Source organism: Aquarana catesbeiana, linkage group LG04 (genome assembly GCF_042186555.1).
Source record: "Aquarana catesbeiana isolate 2022-GZ linkage group LG04, ASM4218655v1, whole genome shotgun sequence".
Lineage (NCBI taxonomy): Eukaryota > Metazoa > Chordata > Amphibia > Anura > Ranidae > Aquarana > Aquarana catesbeiana.
In genome coordinates this window covers 28,366,815-28,392,280 of record NC_133327.1, presented here as the reverse complement: position 1 = coordinate 28,392,280, position 25,466 = coordinate 28,366,815, and the positions used below count along the sequence as shown (strand labels likewise).

Below are 25,466 nucleotides of genomic sequence, written 5' to 3'. Positions count from 1 at the left end.
CACCTTACATCAGTGTCCCCAGAGTGCCACCACCTTACATCAGATTCTGCAGCGTCCCCAGCCAGATCATTGTTCCTATGTACACATATGGGTTTATTTACTAAACCTGGAGAGTGCAAAATCTGGTGCAGCTCTGCGTAGAAACCAATCAGCTTCCAGATTTTTTTTGTCATAGCTTCATTGAACAAGCTAAAGTTAGAAGCTGATTGGCTACCATGCACAGCTGCACCAGATTCTGAGTGCTCCAGTTTTAGTAAAGCTCCCCCAAAGTTTTGGGCTTTTTCAAATAATCTGTGCTTTTGTAAATATAGCACCCTCTAGTGTGTGCTAGTTGGTAGTATAGGTTTGTAAGTGTAGATTGTTAGTGTAGGTACATTAATTTTAGCTCAGGGTTAAGCCTAAGCTGTGATTCTGGGTCAAGGTTCAGTGATTTGGGGCTGGATGACTCATTCTAGCAACCTCTCTGTTGCCTCCCCCAGTTTTGAGACATTGGAGAATGTTCTAGACATAGAGGATGGAAGCTAGGAGGAGCTGCTTGGGATATTTATGAGAAGCCAATCCTCAGTAAAGGGCTGGCAGGGGGCAGGCCACCTCGTAAATAGGCATGAGTCATGCCAGTCATGCCAGCAGGGAGCAGTTAGGTGGAAGGTGGATATGGAGTGCTGAGGAGGCTGTCGGTGGCCCTTGAGGACTTGAGGATGCCCCCTAGCCTGGGGGGGGTGACATCAGGCTGGGGCTCAGGTGCTGGAAAGATTCTACCAATAACACATGGAGGAAGCCCTTCCTGGAGGCACGGGAGCTAGGAGAGAGGTCAGCAGGAGCAGGTCAGCACTTCCGCGAGATCTCCTGCGAGTTAGCCGGGTGGGCTGGTGAGTGTCAGTCTGGAGGACTGTTGGGAGAAGTTAGCCTGGAGGGCTAGTGAAAAGGGCAAAGGTGTTGCTGGGATCAGTAGCCAAAGAAGTAATACAAGCTGGACACTTTTATTTTGCTACACATACAAGGGGCCTCGGGATCCTGCCTGTAATGAGCCAATGTTTAAAATATGACAGAGAGCCTGTCAGATCTTCACAGTGATTCAGCTGAGTTCTGCAAGCAAGTGAGTGCTGGAGGAAGAGGTGGATCTGTATATAAAGACTGTATATAGGAAAAGTTGTCCCTGATGTTCGTTGTTGAAGTCAATGGGCATACCATAATCCCATCATCTCCCATCCCTATCCAAGTCATTACCCTCAATAAATAACAAAAACAAAGTCATGGACTGTTCTCTGACTCTGAAGTGCCTGACAAAATTCAGTGTGCCTGGCTGTTCAAAATGGTGGATCCTAGTTCATCTGCAGTCCACTACATTAAAATGAAAAGAAAAATAATGAAAAGAAAAAAAAGGCGCTTCTAAGTGCAGAAGTAAAACTTTATATTTCCCAAAAGGGTTAAAAACACTTGCAAAAGGATGGACGGGTAGAAGCACATCATATTAGTAATATGGCAGGTGGTCCAGCGTTCTGGTAGCCCCAAGGAGTCTCAGTGATATCCGCAGGTGTGATTATGTGGCAGCATATTCTGAACTGGCCGACAGATGGAAGCCACAACTCTCCTGGATACTGGGAAGACAGCTAGGCTGTCTAAGACAGCATGGAAGCCGAATCCAGGAAGTGACGTCAGCAGGAAGGGACCAGCAACCAGCGTGGACAGCAAACCGGAAGCGATGCCATCAACATGCGACGTGTTTAGGAACAGCTAATTGGTTCCTTTTTAAAGCAATGACTCAACATTAACAACACAGTCAGTCAGCAGGTTTCAGGCAAAATCATTGGCTAAAATCTGCTGCCAAATTCGCACTGTGTCCAATCACAGCACGGGTTGGCAGGGGGTGCACCCATACGCACCCCAAACTTGGAAGAAGTCCAATTTACATACATGTATGTGACTGTGCCTGCACCTGCTGCTCGCTCACAGTAAATTTACTGTGAGCAGTCGGCAGGTGGTTAAAAGTATCTTGGGCAGGAAGGGAATGAAAATGTCTGGTATTGAGGTGGGTAAACATGACTAATTGAGTAAGTTTAGTTTAATTATTATTTTTCTAAATGGAAAATAAAACCATATTATGCAAGACTTCATCACCAAAAAGAAAGCCTTGCTTGCCTTAAAAAAACCCTATGTATTACTTTGATACTTTAACATTCAGGATTTTCAGGAATTCAGCAACGTTGTAGCAAGTGAAAGTGCTCTAATGCCGCATACAGGCGATCGGACATTCCTACAACAAATCCGTGGATTTTTTTCCGACGGATGTTGGCTCAAACTTGTCTTGCATACACACGGTCACACAAATGTTGTCGGAAATTCCGAACGTCAAGAACGTGCTGACGTAAAAGACGTACGACGACCCGAGAAGAATTAAGTTCAATAGCCAGTGCGGCTCTTCTGCTTGATTCCGAGCATGCGTGGAATTTTGTGCATCGGAATTGTGTACACATGCTCAGAATTTCCGACAAGTTTTGTTGTCGGAAAATTTGAGAACCAGCTCTCAAACATTTGTTGTTGGACATTTCGACAGCAAATGTCCGATGGAGCCTACACATGGTCAGATTTTCCGACAACAAGCTTCCATCAAACATTTTGGAAATTCCGACCTTGTGTACGCGGCATATGAGTTAAGTCCAAGGAGGTGCTTGCCACCTCCTGGGCTTATCTCTTTTATTCATATCTGACAGGTTTATTGTGATCCAGCAGAGTAGCTTCCAGAGTTTGATGCTGGACTCAGCTGCTCTCAGCCCCTTCGTATGTAGAGTTTGTGTAGATACTATGCCCGCCACCGGTGGCTTTGCTATCAGGATGAGGACCGCACCTGGGTGACACCATCACATGCACAGCTCTGAGTCCTCACACAGACTGCCATTCTTTGCCCTCCTTCCCTGTCTTTCTCCTTGTCCTCTCTCCCTCCTGTCTGTGGTCTGGTTGTTGTGGAAGTTCATCTGATTCCCATTGCATAATCAAGCCCCCCCCCCCCGTCATATGTGTAAGTGATCAAAAATTAATCTGGAGCACTATCACACAAGAGCAGGGTGGAAAGCTGTGCAGAGCACATGCATTCCACTGACACACATGGTGCACACACTGTGTCAAGAAGGGATGGTTGACTCACAACGTCTGCTGCTTTCCAGCTCTAGCGTGTGATTGAATGGGAGTGTGAGCACTGGTGTGATGTACAAGGTATATCTGAGTGCAGGGGCTGGGGGATATATAAGGTGTATGTGAGTGTGGGCACTGCGGGGGCTGGGGTTATAAGGTGCATGGGAGTGAAGGCACTCGGGGGCTTTACAAGTTATACTGTATGTGGATGTGAGCACAGGGAGGATGTACAAGGTGTGAGTGTGGGCATTGGGGGTGAACAGGATGTGAATGTGGGCACTAGGGGGGCTGGGGTTATAAGGTGCATGGGAGTACAGGCACTGGGGGGGGCTTTACAAGCTATATTTGAGTGTGAGCACTGGGGGGATGTACCAGGTGAGAGTGTGGGCACTGGGGGTGTACAGGGTGTGAATGTGGACACTAGGGGGGCTGGGGTGTATAAGGCGCATGGGAGTACAGGCACTGGGGGGGAGCTTTACAGTTTATATGTGGGTGTGAGCACTGGGGGTGAACAAGGTGTGATTGTGGACACTGGGGGGTGTACAGGGTGTGAATGTGGGCACTAGGGGGGCTGAGGTGTATAAGGCGCATGGGAGTACGGTCACTGGGGGGGCTTTACAAGTTATATGTGAGTGCTGGGGGTGTACATGGTATGAGTGTGGGCACTTGGGGGTGTACAAAGTGTATGTTACTGGGCACTGGGTGGGAAAGTAGGGATATACAAGGCATATAAAAGTGGAGCACTGGGGGGTACAAGGTGTCTGTGAATGGGCACTAGGGGATACACAAAGTGAGTGTAGGCACTGGGGGAGGGAGGGGGTGTACAATGTGCTTGTGAGTGTGGGCACTTCCAGGGATTTAGAAAGTGCATGTGAGTATGGGGGCATTGGGAAAACAATGCACAAGATGTATGTGTGGCCATGGGGGGGCAAGATGTACAACTAATCCCTGACAGATATATCATATAATAGTTCTAGTTCATTTAAGTCACCACCCCTTAACAACCAGCTTATACTGCACCCTGATTAAACAAAGCTTTGCCCACTCAGGTCGCAGAATGCACTGTGCATCATGCAGTGCATTGCAGGGTGTTCAGCAGGGCGAACACCCTTAAAATTTTGGTGATCAACGAACGGCTAAACAAGCAAATGTTCTGCCTGAACTCATGCTTGGGCCAAACCGTTCGCCCATCCCTAGTGGCAGTCAGCTATTAGGACTTAACTCATGGTGTGCTTGCACTTTTTACAAAGTTGCCGAATTTGTGGATTTCAACTTTAAAGTGGAACTTTAGTCATAAAATTAAGTCCTGCTAGATCACTTCATGCTGGCCACTTTTGTAGGTATAGCCATGTAAAACATTAAAGATAAGTGCCTATACTGTTTAAAATCCAGTAATACACTCTCTCTCCCTGCTCTACACATGCTCAGTCGCTCTCTATTTTTAGGCACTGTGCCAAATTTATAGTCTGACATCCTAAAGATTTACTGCTGTTCAGCTTTAGCAAAATGGCAGCCTCCAGCAAGAAGTGACCATGGCTGGAAGCGCACACTCATTTTGGTAACATAATTATTAATGTGGAGTGTATGTTCCTTGCTAAAGAACATTATTTTTAAGTTGTTATGGGTAAAGTTCCACTTTAAGTAATGAGAAAGTTATCAAAGTCCCATAGCAGAAATGCAAAAACTGCTCTGGTCCATAAGGTGTACAGTATATAGAAATGAGAGCTGAAGATGTTAAAGGGGAATAATATGCAAACATCATCCTTACCTGGGATTATGGTTTCCATTGTCGTTTAGAGAGTTTCCAATGAGAATTTCAGCACCACTTATTCTATAACCATAACTGTTTCTGTTAGTGACTTTGATGTAGGCAATTTTGTATGGTTTCAGGAGGTCCACCCTCCACCAAGGAGAAGTTTGTTGGTCTGTATGTGAGCAGGAACCATGGTTAAGGTCCGGATCCTGGTTCCCATCTATTGCATTTATTGCGTCTGAAAGGAAGCCCCAGCGGACATCAGTTATAATTGTGGACTGAGTTGCTCGACCATGAAGGGCAACATTTCGATCTGTTAGACAATATGAAAGTAGAGCACCATATTACTTAATGTATAAACCGTAATAGAGAGATGATACAGGAGATATAGTGCTGAAGCACAAGGGGTATTCTTAATAGTTTTTATCACTATGGAGATGTTGTTGTATTTTCTTTTAGTAGTAGACATTTTCTAGCTCCTCATACTTACAGTACCTGTGCTGCCATTCATTGCCAGTGTGCTATTACTTGCCAATGATTAGCTGATTTCATGCTTGGACACAAAGCCAAGTGGTGGCCCATTCAAAACGCATGATCCAATTTGGGTCAACACCCATAGTTTAACACTGTCCTGGTTAATATGTGGCTGTTCATCTGATTAGGGTCCTTCCTTTTGGCTATGAGCCAGGGAAGAATTCAGCAGATGAAATGTATCTCCAATACCCACTTTAAGGAAACTTCTGTCAATTCCTACTTACATTACAAAAGTTGCCATCTATTCAGTTGGAAAGTTAATATACCTTACAGCCAGTTCCGTAGACTGGGTAGGAATTGCACAAATATTACTGACTATATGACACAAGGGAAAATGTATAGAAAAAGGCTATAAAGATGTCTCCAATAGGTATCTTGACAAATACCGTAGCGATAGGATAACCCACATTCCAATAAAAAGTTGAGATTTCTCTACAAAATATATTACAAACTATAATAACCAATACTGGCAAATTAAAAATACTCTCCAAAAATATTGGCCCATCTTATTGCAAGATCCGGTCCTAACTAACATCTTACCCAAAAGACCTAATACTTTGTTTAGAAGGGCTAGGAATATTAAAAATCGCATAGCACCCAGCAACTTAAAGGAGTCACCACCCAAGACAGGGAACATTTCTTGTAGGAACGATGATCCACACACCGGTTGTTGCTCTAAAAAAATCTTCATTTTATTGAAAAGCCACAGTGTATGAACGCAGATAAAATCAGTTGCTGCGTTTCAGCCTATGAAACCTTAGTCATAACCCATTCCTTACCTGATTGACACCTGTGGGACTTGCAAAAAATCCAACTGTATGGCTTGTGTGTTTATAAAGCATGACCAAAAAGAGTTTAAGGACAATAACAGGAAAATCTACAAAATAAACCAGTTTATCACAAGTGGCTCCCAATATGTTGTTTATGGATTGAGTTGCCCATGTGGCCTATATTATGTGGGCCGTACTATCTGTACTATGCGAACAAGGTTCAATGAACACAGGAGGTTCATTGAAAATGGCATCACAAAACACAGTGTACCATGTAACTTTAACATTCACCATAATTAAAACACTAGTGGTCTGGAATTGTTCAGGATAGAATCTCTATGCATTTGCCAGAAGGAGAGAGATACTCCAAACTATGCCACAGAGAGACCTTCTTGATCTTCACTTTAAATGCCATGAGTCCAGGAGGGCTCAATGAGGAATTGGAGATTAGTACTATTATCTGATTACTGGTTTTGTTTCCCCCTCTTCCCCCAGAGATTATCCCGTGAATTTGCCTAAAGTTGGTTGTTTACTGTGCGCATCACAGGTATGTACATAGGTGGGTGCAGGCATGCACATTAATGATTTGTGCGTGTGGGTGCACACATATGTCCATATCTTGGTCACTTTACAGTATACCAACTGGAGTTTTTCTTATGTTTGCTTTTTTATGTTTGTTACTTACACATACATTTAGCAACAGGCTTTCAGTTATACATGCACACGCACATATTAGAGAATGCTCACCAACCCATGGAGGCATGCATATTACACATATGGAGTGTGCAGAGATTGTTGTACATCCAGAACATAACCCAAACAAAAAATAACTAAATTGTACATAGGTTGCCACGGGCAATGTTACACCAGGGACCCTTAATACCAGTGTGCATATTATTCTAAGCAGTTCAGTCCAAAATATATGGACAGATTTTGTTTTATCATAAGGAAGACTTTTTTGAATGAAGTTTTAGATGTTTTTAGAAAAACTATATTTTCAAAAAGTATATTCTTGAAAAAAATATATTTAAAGAATATATATAGAACACACATAGAATATACTTATTGATTTTATATTCTTTACATATAGAGTTTTATATAATAACCCTAAAACCTCTCGAAATACCGATCATAAGGTTTTTTTCATCTATTTTATTTATTTATTTTTTAAATCACATAAACTATTTTATTTCTAAGTACACATTTTGGAGAAAAATAAGAGGTTAATAGAACAGAATGTGTACTATGAATAACAATCAAGTTGTCTTTTAAACATTAGCCATGTGTTTCTTGTGGAAAGTCAATCAGCTAGCAATGAACGGGTTAACAATCCTGGTAATGATACTATATAAGGGCTCCCAAGACAGCACAGGGCGGACCTGAAGGAGGGCACGCCCTCTGAAACGAGTTGTCTTGGCAACTTGCAACATACCTTGTAAGCTGATTCTGACGAGTATCACGTTATTGCTATCGGGTAGGCGGACCTGGCTTCTCTGTCATCAGAGGAACCCCTCTGTGGGCGGGCACTTTGCGTGCACTGCCAGCCTTCCTCTGACCCAGCCTGGAGCCTGGGCCACTGGGAAGTTTCCACAGCTTGACACAATCGCCCTTGCTTTATTCTATTTGAGTGCATTGTGTTACTGATGTTTTTATCTGTAATCAAATAAATTGTATTGCACAAGGAGCCAGTGCGCTCTGTCTTTTTGCTTGTATTTTTTTCAAAGGCCTTTTATAATAAGAGAGTCTGAAACCCCCTTCTCCTATACATGCATTACAAAAGGAAGGAATATCTATGTAAGAAAAAGGAACATTTCCTATCAAATACCTTAATTTTCCTATCCTGTTAGACTCCATGGCAGCATACGTTCAGGTAGTGCCACCCTTTCTCTATCCCAAAGGACCTCACTCCCAAAATGTTAAAGCTGAGCCAAAGTGTTCTGTATCTAGCCTACTTGTGACACTGGGAAGGCACCCATGCTGCCATGGAGTCTTTCAGGAAAGGAAAATTTGTATTTGATAGGAAATATTCCTTTTTCCTGACTGACTCCATGGCAGCATATGTTCCGGAACTAACTAGCCAAAAAGACATGTCTTGCATATGGGGATAACAATTCACCTCCGATTGCATCCCAGTATGACTAAAGACATTACCTGGACTCGGCAGAATGCCCCAAAAATCCCCTGCAGTTTAAGGCACTGATGCTGGCAAACTACCCAACTGAGGAAAAATTTACTCAAAATTGGACTAAACATGATCCCATCTGGGGCAGCAAGCCACCAAAGTGCCTTAAAGGCGCCGGTCCTGGCAAACTTCCTGGCTGATGTGATAGCCCTTAGAGAGGCTGACTTTATGGCTCAGTCTTTACTCAAGCTGGTGTAAACTGGGGGACAGGTAGCAGGTACAAAGCTCCCTGGGATAAGCAGTCTCTCAGCCACAGATACCAAATCCAGTGAGGTAGTGACAAACAGAGCAGTGTTTATTGGTGATACATACAAGTCTATATACAGGTGCTGTACAGTGTTTCAGAAAAACAAACAGAACAAAAATAGCCAAACAAAAACCTAGCCATCTCTCGGAACTAACTACACAATATATACAGGCCCTAACTACCAGGCTGAGCAAGCCTACAGCTTGTCAGCTTCCACAGATACAGCTTAACGGCTTTTTACCAACCTTTTTGCTCTCACAGGCCAGTGTTGTCTGTGTTTCCCAGGCAGAAAGCGAAGGCTGTCTGTTACAGGGGAGTTTAAATTGTCCTGGGGGAGAGGACCAAGATCTGAACTGAATTGTGGATCAGAGATCCCTGAACGTGTATGAGAGGAGCCTGGGAGATGTAGAAACCCTGAACAGGACTTTTCCTGGCTCTCTCTGGGACGCTCTGCTACTTATCCTCCCCCCTTGTTTCAACTCCAGGGTTGGAACACCTGTGGCCCAACAGGAGTGAACACGGGACAGGGCATCTACATTTCCCATCTAAACACCTGGCCTGTGTTTTACAGTGAAGGAGTAATCCTGTAATCCTGAGCCAAAAACCTCCGGTTCACTCATCTATTAGTCTCCTTCTTTTGGGCCATCCATTTCTGGGGAGCATGGTCAGTTATTAACTCAAACTGGTGCCCTAACAAATAGTACCTTAGTGCGTTAACAGCCCACTTCATGGCTAAACATTCCTTTTCAATGATTGCATACTTTTTCTCATGGCCATTGAGCTTTCTGCTTAGGTACACCACAGGGTGTTCTTCCCCATTGTGTGCCTGTGACAATACTGCCCCGATACCTATATCAGATGCATCCGTCTGAGCCAAAAAATCTTTGGATTACAGGCGAGTACAGCACTGGCTGTGCACAAGGAGCCTTCAAGACTTGAAATGATTCTTCTGCTACTGGTGACCATTTCACCATTACACAGTCTTTCCCTTTCGTAAGGTCTGTCAGTGGGGCAGCTATAGTTGCAAAATTCAGGATAAACCTTCTATAATACCCCACAATCCCAAGAAAGGCCCTGACCTGCTTCTTCTTTGCAGGACATGGCCACTCATGGAAGGCTTCTATTTTATTCACTTGAGGTTTTATGACACCATGGCCAATAGTGTAGCCCAAATACCTGGCTTCCTCTAAACCAATGGCACATTTATTTGGATTTGCTGTAAAATCTTCTTTGTAGAGGGAATCAAGGACAGCCTGGACATGGGGCAAGTGAGACTCCCAGTCAGTGCTATGTACCACTATGTCGTCTAGATAGGCTGCTGCATACTGTTGGTGGGGTCTTAGGGTCCTGTCCATGGCCCTCTGAAATGTTGCAGGGGCATTTTGCAATCCAGAAGGCATTTTTTTTTATATTGAAAGGAATCCCCGGGGTCACAAATGCAGTTTTCTCTTTAGCGCTACCAGTCAGGGGTATTTGCCAATAACCTTTTGTCAAGTTCAAAGTGCTCAGATAGTGGGCCTTGCCAAGTCAGTCTATAAGTTTGTCTACCCTGGGCATTGGGTACGTGTAAAACTTTGTCACTGCGTTAAGCTTTCTGAAGTCGTTACAGAACCTCCACGTGCCATCCGGTTTTGGGACTAAAGACATTACCTGGACTCGGCAGAATGCCCCAAAAATCCCCTGCAGTTTAAGGCACTGATGCTGGCAAACTACCCAACTGAGGAAAAATTTACTCAAAATTGGACTAAACATGATCCCATCTGGGGCAGCAAGCCACCAAAGTGCCTTAAAGGCGCCGGTCCTGGCAAACTTCCTGGCTGATGTGATAGCCCTTAGAGAGGCTGACTTTATGGCTCAGTCTTTACTTAAGCTGGTGTAAACTGGGGGACAGGTAGCAGGTACAAAGCTCCCTGGGATAAGCAGTCTCTCAGCCACAGATACCAAATCCAGTGAGGTAGTGACAAACAGAGCAGTGTTTATTGGTGATACATACAAGTTTATATACAGGTGCTGTACAGTGTTTCAGAAAAACAAACAGAACAAAAATAGCCAAACAAAAACCTAGCCATCTCTCGGAACTAACTACACAATATATACAGGCCCTAACTACCAGGCTGAGCAAGCCTACAGCTTGTCAGCTTCCACAGATACAGCTTAACGGCTTTTTACCAACCTTTTTGCTCTCACAGGCCAGTGTTGTCTGTGTTTCCCAGGCAGAAAGCGAAGGCTGTCTGTTACAGGGGAGTTTAAATTGTCCTGGGGGAGAGGACCAAGATCTGAACTGAATTGTGGATCAGAGATCCCTGAACGTGTATGAGAGGAGCCTGGGAGATGTAGAAACCCTGAACAGGACTTTTCCTGGCTCTCTCTGGGACGCTCTGCTACTTATCCTCCCCCCTTGTTTCAACTCCAGGGTTGGAACACCTGTGGCCCAACAGGAGTGAACACGGGACAGGGCATCTACATTTCCCATCTAAACACCTGGCCTGTGTTTTACAGTGAAGGAGTAATCCTGTAATCCTGAGCCAAAAACCTCCGGTTCACTCATCTATTAGTCTCCTTCTTTTGGGCCATCCATTTCTGGGGAGCATGGTCAGTTATTAACTCAAACTGGTGCCCTAACAAATAGTACCTTAGTGCGTTAACAGCCCACTTCATGGCTAAACATTCCTTTTCAATGATTGCATACTTTTTCTCATGGCCATTGAGCTTTCTGCTTAGGTACACCACAGGGTGTTCTTCCCCATTGTGTGCCTGTGACAATACTGCCCCGATACCTATATCAGATGCATCCGTCTGAGCCAAAAAATCTTTGGATTACAGGCGAGTACAGCACTGGCTGTGCACAAGGAGCCTTCAAGACTTGAAATGATTCTTCTGCTACTGGTGACCATTTCACCATTACACAGTCTTTCCCTTTCGTAAGGTCTGTCAGTGGGGCAGCTATAGTTGCAAAATTCAGGATAAACCTTCTATAATACCCCACAATCCCAAGAAAGGCCCTGACCTGCTTCTTCTTTGCAGGACATGGCCACTCATGGAAGGCTTCTATTTTATTCACTTGAGGTTTTATGACACCATGGCCAATAGTGTAGCCCAAATACCTGGCTTCCTCTAAACCAATGGCACATTTATTTGGATTTGCTGTAAAATCTTCTTTGTAGAGGGAATCAAGGACAGCCTGGACATGGGGCAAGTGAGACTCCCAGTCAGTGCTATGTACCACTATGTCGTCTAGATAGGCTGCTGCATACTGTTGGTGGGGTCTTAGGGTCCTGTCCATGGCCCTCTGAAATGTTGCAGGGGCATTTTGCAATCCAGAAGGCATTTTTTTTTATATTGAAAGGAATCCCCGGGGTCACAAATGCAGTTTTCTCTTTAGTGCTACCAGTCAGGGGTATTTGCCAATAACCTTTTGTCAAGTTCAAAGTGCTCAGATAGTGGGCCTTGCCAAGTCAGTCTATAAGTTTGTCTACCCTGGGCATTGGGTACGTGTAAAACTTTGTCACTGCGTTAAGCTTTCTGAAGTCGTTACAGAACCTCCACGTGCCATCCGGTTTTGGGACTAACACGATGGGGCTAGACCAGTCACTAATGGACTCCTCAATGACATCTAGCTCCAACATCCTTTTAGCTTCATCACTGATGTCCTTTCTTCTAGCTTCAGGAATTCGGTAGGGTTTGAGCTTGACACGGACCCCAGGTTCAGTAACTATATCATGCTGAAAAGTCGTGCCAGGTAACTCTGAAAATGTCTCTCTATTCCTTATCAGGAACTCTCTAGCTTCCTGTTTTTGGGAATACGACAGGGTGTCTGGAAATGACCTCAGGGATCAGAGGGGACTCAGTACCCTTAGGCTTTACTGGGAGGGACCTCGCAGTTAATGCCAGTCTATCCTTCCAGGGCTTTAACAGGTTTTTGTGGTAAATCTGTTTGGGCTTCCTTTTACCTGGTTGATATACTTTGTAATTGACCTCCCCAACTCTTTCAATTTATCGGCATATAACACGCACTTTTTTCCCCTTAAAATTAGGGGAAATCGTGGGTGTGTGTTATACGCCGATCCCCGCCGATCCCCCCACTGACTGTGAGCGGAGGAGCGTGGGCCGCCAATATACATATATAGCCGTGTGTACTTGGCTAGGCTCGGCTAGCTCTGCTCACAGTCACGCCCAGTCCTGCCCTATGATGGCCATAACACAGGGACTGGGCGTGACTGTGAGTGGAGCTAGCCGAGCCTAGCCAAGTACACTCGGCTATTTATGTATATCGGTGGCGCTCGGCTCCGCCCACAGTCCCGCCCAGTCCCGCCATTGGACCTGTGTTATGTCCATCATAGGGCGAGACTGGGCGTGACTGGGCGGGACTGCGAGAGGAGCCGAGAGGAGCCGAGAAGAGCCGAGATACATAGGACAGGCTCTGTGTATCTCGGCGGCGATATATTTAAAAACTGCAGTGACACTGACAAGGCTGCAATGTCACTGGGCAAGGCTGCAAATGACACTACAAGGCTGCAAATGACACTACAAGGCTGTGCAAATGACACTACAAGGCTGCAAATGAAATTACAAGGCTGTGCAAATTACACTGGACAAGGCTGCAAATGACACTGGACAAGGCTGCAAATGACACTGACGAGGCTGCAGATGGACACTGATAAGGATGCATTGATGGGCATTTAAATGTAAGTTTTTTTCCTTAAAAAGTTTTCTCCTTAAAATTCCCTCCTAAACTTGGAGTGCGTGTTATACGCCAATAAATATGGTACTTCGAAGGGACCCTGCCACTTAGCCAGGAACTTGCTTTCAACAGTGGGAACCAACACCAGGACCCTTTCACGAGGTAAGAAAACACGGAGTTGGGCCCCCCTGTTGTATATTTTTCTGTTGGGCTGCTTGGGCCTGCAGTAAGTATTCTTTTACCATAGGCATGATTGCTGTAAATCCTGTCCTGCATTTCAGCGATATGCTCAATGACACTTTTGTAAGGTGTCTGCTCCCCCTCCCAGGTTTCCTTGGCTATGTCTAAGAGTTCCAGAGGGTGTGTCCCATAAAGCAACTCAAATGGGAAGTACCCCGTAGAGGACTGGGGAACCTCCCTGATGGCAAACATCAAGTATGGAATCAGGAAGTCACAGTTTTTCCCATCCTTGTCAACAACCTTTTTTAACATGCTCTTTAATGTTTTATTGAAGCGTTCCACCAAGCCATTAGTTTGAGGGTGGTACACAGAGGTTTGCAAATGCATCACCTTAAAAAACTTGCACAGCTCCCTAGTTATTCGTGACATAAATGGGGTGTCCTGGTCTGTAAGGACCTCCTCAGGGATTCCAACATGACTGAACACCGTGAACAGTTCTTTGGCAATGTTCTTAGCAGATGCGGTGCGTAAGGGAACTGCCTTGGGGTAGCATAATCCATAATTACAAGGATATGCTGATGACCCCAGGAGTGGATAGATATGTCACACTGCATGGGTTCATTTGTCAATGGACAGTTTTCTGCAACATGTGCCAGTTCTTGGCAATGGAAACATCTGATGTTTCCATTGCCAAACTTCAATCCTGGCACCAAAATCCTCCCACATCTCCTTGCCATGCTTACCACCCACTTCCCCTGGAACAGTCTTACCGGTTGCCTTGGGAGACCGTGGCTTTGGGTGGAAAGTCGGTGCGGCTGTAGGGGTGGTGACCAGGCTCTCTGCAGCAAAGTATCTCTCAACAAGCTCCACCAGGTTGTCTGCCGACTTGGGGTCCCCTTGACTCACCTACTTCTGCAGGGGAATTGGCAGTGACCTCAGGAATTGGTCCATGACCACACGCTCCACTATTTGTGGCACAGACAGGGACTCCGGCTGTAGCCATTTCCACACCAGGTCGATTAAATCAAACATCTGTGATCTTGGGGGCCTCTCATCTTGGAAGAACCAGCTGTGGACCCGCTGTGCTCGCACGGCCAAGGTGACACCAAGTCGTGCCAGGATTTCCTGCTTGATCTTCTCATAGTCTTCCACTTCTGCTGACTCCAGATCATAGTAGGCCTTCTGTGATTCTACAGAAAGTAAGGGGGTGACCAGTCCTGCCCACTGGGTTTTCGGCCAACCTTCCCTCTCAGCGGTCCATTCAAACATTAGCAGAAAGGCCTCTGGATGATCGTCTGCAGTCATCTTCGAAAGAAAGCGACCCACATGGATGGCTGAGGGCTTGTCTCCAGCATCATCAGTTTTAGCAGGTGACCACTGTGCTAGCATCTCTACAACCTCTGTCAGGGTTTTCCTATCTGCTATTGGAGCAGTGGTTAGCTGTTCAAACAGCCTCTGCAATTGCTCCTGTACAGCACCAGTCTGTTGGCACAGCACCTTGGTTTGCTCCTGTGGATAGCGTTGGCTTGCTGCTGTGCAGCGTTTTGCTTGCTGCTGTGCCACGCTGGATAACACCAATTGTTTGAGGATTTCCTCCATGTTTAGTCACTCCAGGTGTAACCTGGGGGACAAGTAGCAGGCACAAAGCTTCCTGGGATAAGCAGTCTTTCAGGCACAGATACCAAATCCAGTGAGGTAGTGACAAACAGTGCGGTGTTTATAGGTGATATATACAAGCCTATATACAGGTGCTGTACAGTGTTTCAGAAAAACAAACAGAACAAAAATAGCCAAACAAAAACCTAGCCATGTCTCGGCACTAACTACACAATATGTACATGCCCTAACTACCAGGCTGAGAAAGCCTACAGTTTGTCAGCTTCAACAGATGCAGCTTAACAGCTTTTTACCAACCTTTTGCTCTCACAGACCAGTGTTGTCTGTGTTTCCCAGGCAGAGAGTGAAGGCTGTCTGTCATAGGTGGGTTTAAATTGTCCTGGGGGAGAGAACCAAGATCCGAACTGGATCGTGGATCAGAGATCCCTGAACATGTATGAGAGGAGCCTGGGAGAATTATAAACCCCGAACAGAACTTTTCCTGGCTCACTCTGGGATGCTCTGCTACACTGGACTAACAAGAGATTTCATCTGAAGCTGGCAAGGAAGTTCACAGAAAGTAGCAAATCACACGCAGAGAGTCTTGGCTCTCCCTCGAGCCTCAGATGCAGCACCCCATTAAAAGCATTAGAAGAGTATAGGATAGTTCATAAATGAGCCTTTGGATATGACAGAAAGTGCAGAGATCTGCTCTCTAAGAGAACTTAAGATCAGTAGAAGTCCAGAATGTACTTTACTTGAGGATTATAGCAAAAGAAAAACAAAGCAGCCCGAAATGAACAAGCTTTATTCAAATCCTGTTGTAGGAATTATAGATATCAGGTTAGAGAAAAACAGCAAAGGCTGGCTAGTCTTTTCTTCCTCGGACAAAAAACTGGAAATGAGATGAACAAGGGTGAGGTATTGGACCCTGCGGCAAAAGATCTCATCTGAGGGATAGGTTTGGATCCTGGTAACCCGGAACCAAAAGCATGAACCAAGGCCTGTTTGGCCAATAGGGAATTACTGTGATGATTGCCATTGTCTTTTGCAATAGATTTTAAAAGACTGTTTATGGATTGGACGTGAGGAAAAGCAAACAGCTTGTGAAACCTTTCCTGATCTGTCATAACATCCTCTCCTAGAGCTGCTGGCCTGGGTCCCTTGGAAATAGACATTCCAGCTTGCAATAGTATTGCAATGCAGGCAGATCTAACTCCAGAATCTTGCCCAGAGATAGAAATCACTTGAAGGAACATGGATGTAGGGACCACTCCCTGCTCGATTGGGCCACAAAATATGGATTCCTCCCAGAAGTCTGAATGTAGACTTACTAAAATGTTAGAGAGATTCCTCTCTTCCCAGGTCACAATCACCTCTAACTTTCTCAGTAGACTAACCCTGTACTGTAGGTTCCAACCTGCCCTTTGAGGTAGCACACTACTGTCATATTGTTCAGCCTCATCAAGACTAAAGAGCCTACTGTCAGGTGAAAAAACACATAAGGAAAATATAGGAGGTGGCCAGATATCTGTAATGTTCAAAAAGAAGATTTACTACTGTGCCACCACCCAAGGTTTTCCTGATGGTATGTGAGAGTCCAATTGAATACAGGAATGGGATGGAACATGGTCTCAATCATCATCAAGCATTGAAACGCTGACAGGAGAAGAGCGGAAAGCCAGGATAATCCAGCACTCTATCACCAATATGCTCTAGCAGCAAAAAATAATGTATCCTGAACAATCATGAATTAGGCTCTCAGATACACAAGGACTTGTGTAGGGGTCAGATAACCTTTTTTTTAAACACTAGCCAGCCAACCTCTTGTAGAGAACCCCCTCTGGATTCTTGAAAAGGATCTCTGTTTTGAGAAGGAGTATATTGAGAATCCAACCAGCAGACATGTAAACTACATAATATCTGTAGAAACAGAGGTACGTCAGAAAAGAGACAGCTCTGGGGAGTTAGAAATAGGCATCCCTCTGAGCAACAATAATACTCGTGTTACAATCTCAACTACTGGAATTGGTATTGCTGTCCCCTGAGAAGGTAAGATTTGAGGGTGAGCAGAACTGCTTGTCCTGAAGATCCAAGAACTCAAGACCAAAGCTGAAAAGGAGCAACCAAGTACCCATACGATATGAATGGGTGGCACAATCTGAAAAGTGAAGCTCTTTTTTTGATTGGGGACTCTCTCTCCCATTCCAATTCTTCCTGGACTTCAAGCCAGGACAGCAGGAGAAAATTTCTTCAGAGTTTACTCTGAGGCAGGAGGCCAGTCTAAATGCAATCTCAGCTCTTTGTTATCAACTAAAGCTTGCACTTGAAGAGGGCATTTACAGCTCTCACAACGCAGACAAGAACTCTCACTTGTCGGAAATATTTTTCAGGGTAGAACAAATATTCTCCATCCCAACTTCCATTGTATTTGAAGACAGGCAAGGGTCAAGGCAGGCTAACAGATTGCAACTGCCAACAGATATACAGTATCCCACAAAAGTGAGTACACCCCTCACATTTTTGTAAATATTTTATTATATCTTTTCAGGTGACAACACTGAAGAAATGACACTTGCTACATGCTACAATGTAAAGTAGTAAGTTTACAGCTTGTATAACAGTATAAATTTGCTGTCCCCTCAAAATAACTCAACACACAGCCATTAATGTCTAAACTGCTGGCACTGTAAAAAAGATTACGCTGTGCTAGAGTGTGTTAGACATGCTACTAAATTATAGCATGATAGAACAACTGCGTCTAAATAAACGCATGTGGATGAGGGAAACAAAATACCTCTACAAGGTAAGTGGACCTAATAACAGATGAATACTAATAAATATGAATACAAATGTGAAATATGACAAATACATATAAACGCATCAAAGTAATAAATGCAAATTCAAATGTGAAATATGACAAATAAACGCATAAAAGTGCACAAGTACCAATAAGCATAACTGAATCACAGCATTACTAGAAAGTGCAATGAATAAATGAATATAAACGCATCAAGCGCAAATGTGTCAATATGCATAACTAAATGACAATATCACTCAAATGTGCAAAATATAAACGCATAAAGTGCAAATGTGCAAATAAACATACTTATTACAATATAAATATATATATGAGCAAGTAAAAAGTGCTAAGTGCAAAAAACAAAACAAAAAGTAATTTGGTGTCACACAGTTCATGTGTAAAAAAGTCCTCAATGGAACCAAAAAATATAGTTCACTATGAAGTCCTACAAAAGGTATAAAGGTGCCTAAATGTGATGTCCACTGGTGATACAATCAAACTTGCTAGTAACTCTCAAAGTGCCACAGACCATGCAATGGTGCGATTCGGTGACCCCAAAGGTAATGCGCTCACCTCAGAGCATGTGACCAAGTCGCTAGACAAAGTCAAACCACGCTTGTGAACCACCCCGGGTTCTAAGTAGATCACAGGATCCCAGGCTCCAATGCAGTAAAGAGTATATAGATAGAAAGAAAAAACGACATAGTATAATACCGTTTTAAAATTTATTAAAAGATATAGATACTCTCCCCAAACTGGGTACTCACAATATATAGGTGCATCAGTGCACCGCTCTAAACATGGCAAGTGATACTTTTTGTGAGGGTATGGTGTGTGTCTCCTCAATAGGCAGCTCAGCTGTCTCTCGCTCCCTCCTGGCCCCTCCCCTACTCGTGTTCGACACAGGGATCACATGTCACCATCAGGGGGATACCCGTGATCCCTGTGTCAAACACGCGTAGGGGAGGGGCCAGGACGGAGTGAGAGACAGCCCTAAACCCTACTGAGCATCTGTGGGTCATCCTCCAGAGCTCCACAGGTTGCTACTGGAGTCCTCTTCCACTCCTCCATGACGACATCATGGAGCTGGTGGATGTTATAGACCTTGCGCTCCTCCACCTCCTGTTTGAGGATGACCCACAGATGCTCAGTAGGGTTTAGGTCTGGAGACATGCTTGGCCAGTCCATCACCTTTACCCTCAGCTTCTTTAGCAAGGCAGTGGTCATTTTGGAGGTGTGTTTGGGGTCATTATCATGTTGGAATATTGCCCTGATGCCCAGTCTCCGAAGGGAGGAGATCATGGTCTGCTTCAGCATGTCCCAGTACATGTTGGCATTGATGGTTCTCTCAATGAACTGTAGTTCCCCAGTGCCGGCAGCACTCATGCAGCCTTAGACCATGACACTCCCACCACCATGCTTGACTGTAGGCAAGACATACTTGTCTTTGTACTTCTCACCTGGTTGCCACCATACATGCTTGACACCATTTGAACCAAATAAGTTTATCATGGTATCATCAGACCACAGGGCATGGTTCCAGTAATCCATGTCCCTAGTCTGCATGTCTTCAGCAAACTGCTTTCGTGTGCATCATCTTTAGAAGAGGCATCCTTCTGGGATGTCAGCAATGCATACCAATTTGATGCAGTGTGCGGCATATGGTCTGAGGACTGACAAACTGACCCCCTCACACCTTCAACCTCTGCAGCAATGCTGGCAGTACTCATACATCTATTTCCAAAAGACAACCTCTGGATATGACACTGAGCACGTGCACTCAACTTCTTTGGTCGACTATGGCAAGGCCTGTTCTGAGTGCAACCTCTCCTGTTAAACCGCTGTATGGTTTTGGCCACTATGCTGCAGCTCAGTTTCAGGGTCTTGGCATTCTTCTTATAGCCTAGGCCCTCTTTATGTAGAGCAAAAATTGTTTTTTTCAGATTCTCAGAGAGTTCTTTGCTATGAGGGGCCATGTTGAACTTCCAGTGACCAGTTTGAGAGAGTGAGAACGATAACACCAAATTTAACACACCTGCTCCTCATTCACACCTGAGACCTTGCAACACTAATGAGTCACATGACATCGGGGAGGGAAAATGGCTAATTGGGCCCAATTTGGACATTTTCAATTAGGGGTGTACTCATTTTTTGCCACCAGTTTAGACATTAATGACTGTGTGTTGCGTTATGTTGAGGGGACAGCAAATTTACACTGTTATACAAGCTGTACACTCACTACTTTACATTGTAGCAAAGTGTCATTTTTTCAGTGTTGTCACATCAAAAGATATATTAAAATATATACAAAAATGTATATAGGATCTTCTCTTCAGAGAAGCCTATCCTACCCACACCTAACAACTGTACTTTTTTTTTTTTTTCCCCATCAGCTCATCCCCCACAGTTATTACCTTTTGTCTCCACTTGACCCTCCCTTCTAGATTGTAAGCTCTAACGAGCAGGGCCCTCTGATCCCTCCTGTATTGATTTGTATTGTAAGTGTACTGTCTGCCCCATGTTGTAAAGCGCTGCGCAAACTGTTGGCGCTATATAAATCCTGTATAATAATAATAATAATAAAAATGTGACGGGTGTACTCACTTTTGTGAGATACTGTACCTTCTAAGTTCTAGATCAACACATAAAGTTACCACTAGAGAATGCCACACCCCTAAGGACACACTCAATCACCACGCTTGAGTATACCCCAGAAGGACACAGAATCTTTCAATGACAACTCCATGCATCTGGCTATTCTCATGAAGACCATATCAATCAAATAGGTGGCTCCTTATGCTGGAAACCCTCTTCTTCATGAGTGCCTAATATGACATCTTGCAGTGTAGATAGAAGTGTCCTAGTTGTGGTTTTAACTAAGGAACCCAGTCCTGCAAGGTAGATGTGCTGACCACTAAGACACTGCTGCTCTGTCCTTCAGTTCAGTTTTGCACCACTCTTCTAGAATAAGCTCCTAACGTAGACATTGTAGTAAAAAAATATAGCACACCCTTTTGGAAGTGTTATCAAGACTTGCACTGCAGGTACTTATGCAGAATCTTCCATTTGAGGCATCCTAACAGTCTTACAAAAGGGAGGTACAAAAAGCTACATAAAGAACAACTTTAACAATAGTGGCGTTATCCCTAACAGCCGGCATGGTGTCTGGTTAAGTGGCTTGTGCTCATCTCAAGCCGCTCATACTTATGCATCCTAGAACTCTTCCACAGGGTGATCATTACACATGCTGGGCACACTCTGGACCAACCGCTGTTAGCCGGGTATTTGATAAAAAATATAGTAGTCATGCTGATGGCTGGGAACACGCTCAGACATGCTCATCTTTGCATGTGCACCTTAAATACCACCCTGCTATTTGCTGGGGAGTCCCGCCTTATCTTAGCATCATCCCACTGATAGCTGGGAATACAGTGTCATGCCGTACCACCACCAATTGGGAGTGCTGATCCACATTTTTTTGTGTGCCATGAATACCACCCTCCTGGTAGCTGGGGAGCCTGATAGATAGACAGACAGACAGACAGGGGGAAGTCACAGACAGGGCATTTTTTTTTCCATTACAACCTTGGCAGACTGACGACACCAGAAATCCTAAGACATCATCGTGAACTGTGGCATAAAACCAAATCCCAGCCAGCATTCACCCCATATAAATCTGCCTTCTTAAAACACAGTTCCTCCCTCCTTGCTGCCAAACAAGCCTACTTTGTCACTCTCATTAATTCTCTGTCATCCATTCCTCACCATCACTTTTCTATTTTTAACTCTCTACTTTCTCCACCACCACTTCCAATCAGAAACTTACTCACGAGATTGCAAATTACTTCAAAAACAAGATTACAAGATACTTTTCTCTTTTGACCTTGTTAGGACTGAAGAGGTGGCTAAAGTTTTCTCAGAAGCCCACCTTACCATCTGTCTGCTAGACCCTGTTTCCTCACTACTACGGTCACCCTTTTCTTCTATCCTATGCTCCCTCTCTCACATCTTCAATCTCTCCCTCTCTGCTGGCACCTTCCCCTACCCTCTAAACCAGCCTGAACAACTTAAGACCCATTTCCTTGCTCCCGTTTACCTCTAAACTTTTAGAGAGATTGGTCTACAACTGTCCGAGCTTCTACCTCACTGACAACAACCTTCACTTTCTACACTCCACTGTAACTGACCTACTTAAACTTACTAATGATTTACTAACTGCTAAAACCAATGGCCACTACTCCATACTCATAGTACTAGACCTCCCTGCAGCCTTTGATACTGTTGACAATCCCCTCCTCCTCAAAAAACGCCACTTTCTTTGCCTTCAAGACACTGCTCTCTCCTGGTTCTCCCCCTACCTATCACAGCACTCCTTCAATGTTATGTATAACTCTGTCTCCTCCTCTCCACTTCCTCTTTCTGTAGGAGTCCCCCAATGTTCTGTCCTCGGTCCCCTCCTCCTCTCCATCTACACCTCCTCCCAAGGTCACTTGATAAACCCCCATGGCTTTCAGTATCATCTCTATGTTGATGACACCCAAATCTATCTCTCTACTCCTCAACTCACTCCATCAGTCTCCTCTCACATTACTAACTTACTAACTGACATATCAGCATGGATGTCACACCACTTCCTCAAATTCAATCTTTCTAAAACTGATCTCATAACATTCCCTCCTGCCCATGCCCCCTCCCCTGACTTCTCCATCAAGATCAATAATACAACCATCAGTCCCTCCCCTCATGCCAGGATGCTAGGTGTAATCCTGGACTCTGAGCTGTCCTTTGAGCCCCAAATCCAATCAATGTCCAAATCTTGTAGATTTTACCTCCTTAACATCATCAAAATACGTCCCTTTTTAAAAAGCTTGAAATTACTAAGCAACTTATTCACTCCCTTGTTATTTCTTGCTTGGACTATTGTAACTCCCTCCTCATTGGCCTACCTCTTCACAGGCTATCCACTCTTCAGTTTATCATGAATACTGCTGCCAGACTCACCCAACTTACTAACCGTTCAGTGTCCACCACACCTCTATGCCAATCCCTACACTGGCTTCCCATTGCCCAATGAATAAAATTCAAAACATTAACAATAACATACAAAGCCATTTACAACTCTGCCCCAAGCTACATCAACAACCTTGTCTCCAAATATCATACAAACTGTCTTCTGCTAATAACCATATCTTTTATTTCTCCCATCAGTTCATCAGTCACAGTTATTACCTTTTTTTCCACCACCCCCTCCCTATTAGCTTGTAAGCTCCCAGGAGCAGGGCCCTCCTAACCCTCTTGTATTGGAGTGTATTGTTGCTGCATTGTCTCCCTTTTATTGTAAAGAGCCGTACAAACTGTTGGCGCTATATAAATCCTGTATAATAACAATATTAATAATAATAATAATAATAATAATAATGTATCTAAGCATTTACCTTTCTTTCTGTCTACCTATAATTTATCTCATATCTATGATTAATTGGTATCTATATATACACAATAAATATAGATCTATAGATAGGTCAACCTCAGATCCACTGTATGTATGAATGTATGTATCTATCTATCTATCTATCTATCTATCTATCTATCTATCTATCTATCTATCTATCTATCTATCTATCTATCTATCTATCTATCTATCTATCTATCTATCTACAATTTTTTTAATGTCAGCCTAATATAAAGCATATAAAGTTCTAAACAAACAGGAACAACAGTTCTTACACTGAGCAGAAACCCCACAGAGGATCCACAAGAAGACGGCAGTGTGTAGAAATATCATTCTCATGATTCAGAAATTCACCTAAAGGAAAATGTAGAGAAAATAAACAAAAATGTTATCTTGCCACAATAAAATGTTAGGTGTTGCGTAAAACTGATGTTGACTGTATTTACTCTTTGATTTTTAGAAATCTCCGGTTTGTGAAGACCTAATCATTAAAACTCAATCAATATAAAGCATAGGTATAATTGAGATAGACTTGCTCTTTGATTTTTGAAAGAATAACCTTTAATTGGCCATTATAGTGTATGTAAAACCAAAAATGTGTGTTTTTAGTTTTGAATAGAGCAAGGAAGCATTAAAACCTGTGTAAATTATTTACTCCTGGTCCCAGAGTAGCAACAAGAAGTAAGAATAAAGTGAGGAGAATTTCCCTTTTAGATAGTCATTACCAGGGCTTTTTTTCTCAAACAATAGGTGCTGGAACTCAACCACGACCCCCCCAAAACCCCTCCCCCCACACACACAACCTCCAAATCACATCAAATAGTGGGTGTGGTCATATTTCACAAACAATAGAAGGGTCTTAAAGGGGCATTAAATATCAGGATTGCATTACATACAGAGTGCAGAGTTCAAGGGGGTTACACACAGAGTGCAGAGCTGTCACTTGTAAACACAGAAACCAGACTTCTGTGTTTACAAGTGATTGTGGTGAGCAGGCACTAAAGGGTCTGAGCCAGAGGTCGTTCCACCAAGTTCCCCCTGAAAAAAAGCCCTGGTCATCACCAGAATAAGCGTCAACTTTCGAAAATTAAACCTTAAATATTTTCTTTATAAAATGTATAAAACTTTAACATTTTCCCATCGCTTTTTGTCTCAGTGATAATTAAATGGGTTGTAAACCCTATTTTTTTTTTTTTATAAAAATAACAAACATGCCTATACTTACATGCTCTATGTAATCGTTTTACACAGAGCAACCCCAATCCTCTTCTTCTGGAGTGCCCCACCAACATTCCAGGCCCCTCCTCTTCACTGGGTGTCCTCACAAAAAGCCGCTTTCTCTGGGGCACCTGTACGGGCTTGCTACTGAGTCCCACTGCTACGTTCATTGACACAGATAGCGGGACTCAGCTCTGCCCCCACTCCCGCGTCACTGGATTTGATTGATAATGGCTCCTGCTGCTATTAATCTGTCCAATGAGGAGTGAGACAGCGGCTGTAGCCTCTGCACTTGTGCACATCACTGGATTGAATCTGGCTCAGGTAAGAAAAAAGGTGGAGGGTCTGCGGGAGCTGCAGCACAGAAGGGATTTCACCATTATGCATAGAATGCCATAAGCTGAAACATCTTGGGGCTTTAAAACCAATTTAAGGAAGAGCTAAGTTTCAGCCCAAACCCAGTTTGGCTTGTATCCTCTGGACATTGTCACATGATAGCAAGCCATTGAAACTTTCGGCTGCGTTCAGGAAATTTCCTTTTCCACAGGTGCAAGTAACAAATTGACATCATTGACCTAATATGGCCAACCAGCCATATTTGGTCAACTGATATGGCCACATCCCTGTCCCTTTGTAGAAGTAGAATGAGTGAGCTGATGTCACCAGCATCCTCACCCCATTGCTATGTGTGGCTGCTGGATGGGGAATTCCCCAGGCACAGCAATTGGGCCAGTGGTCTATTATCATGTGACAGCTGGGTTCAGCTGCACCTTAGCTCATCCTTAATTGTCACTGAGACACAAATGATGGAAAATGTTAAAAGTTAGACTTCAGCTCACTGTTAGTGCTAATGGTGACCAGAACAAAAAGAAAGGGTGAAGCTGCCCAACAGGAAAACTCGCAGCTGCTGTAGATTAAAAA

General features: G+C 44.0%; 1 protein-coding gene across 1 annotated transcript in view; it reads right to left on the bottom strand.

Annotated features, from left to right (window-relative positions):
* Positions 1-23,666, bottom strand: part of LOC141139119 (fucolectin-1-like) — a 78,750-nt gene extending 55,084 nt beyond the window's left edge. The window contains exons 1-2 of the mRNA XM_073624936.1: positions 23,603-23,666; positions 4,898-5,195 (exon numbers count right to left, since the gene is read on the bottom strand). Of these exons, the coding sequence (XP_073481037.1) occupies positions 4,898-5,195; positions 23,603-23,666 (362 nt within the window). The remainder of the gene's footprint in view (positions 1-4,897; positions 5,196-23,602) is intronic.
* Positions 23,667-25,466: the final 1,800 nt, after the last annotated feature.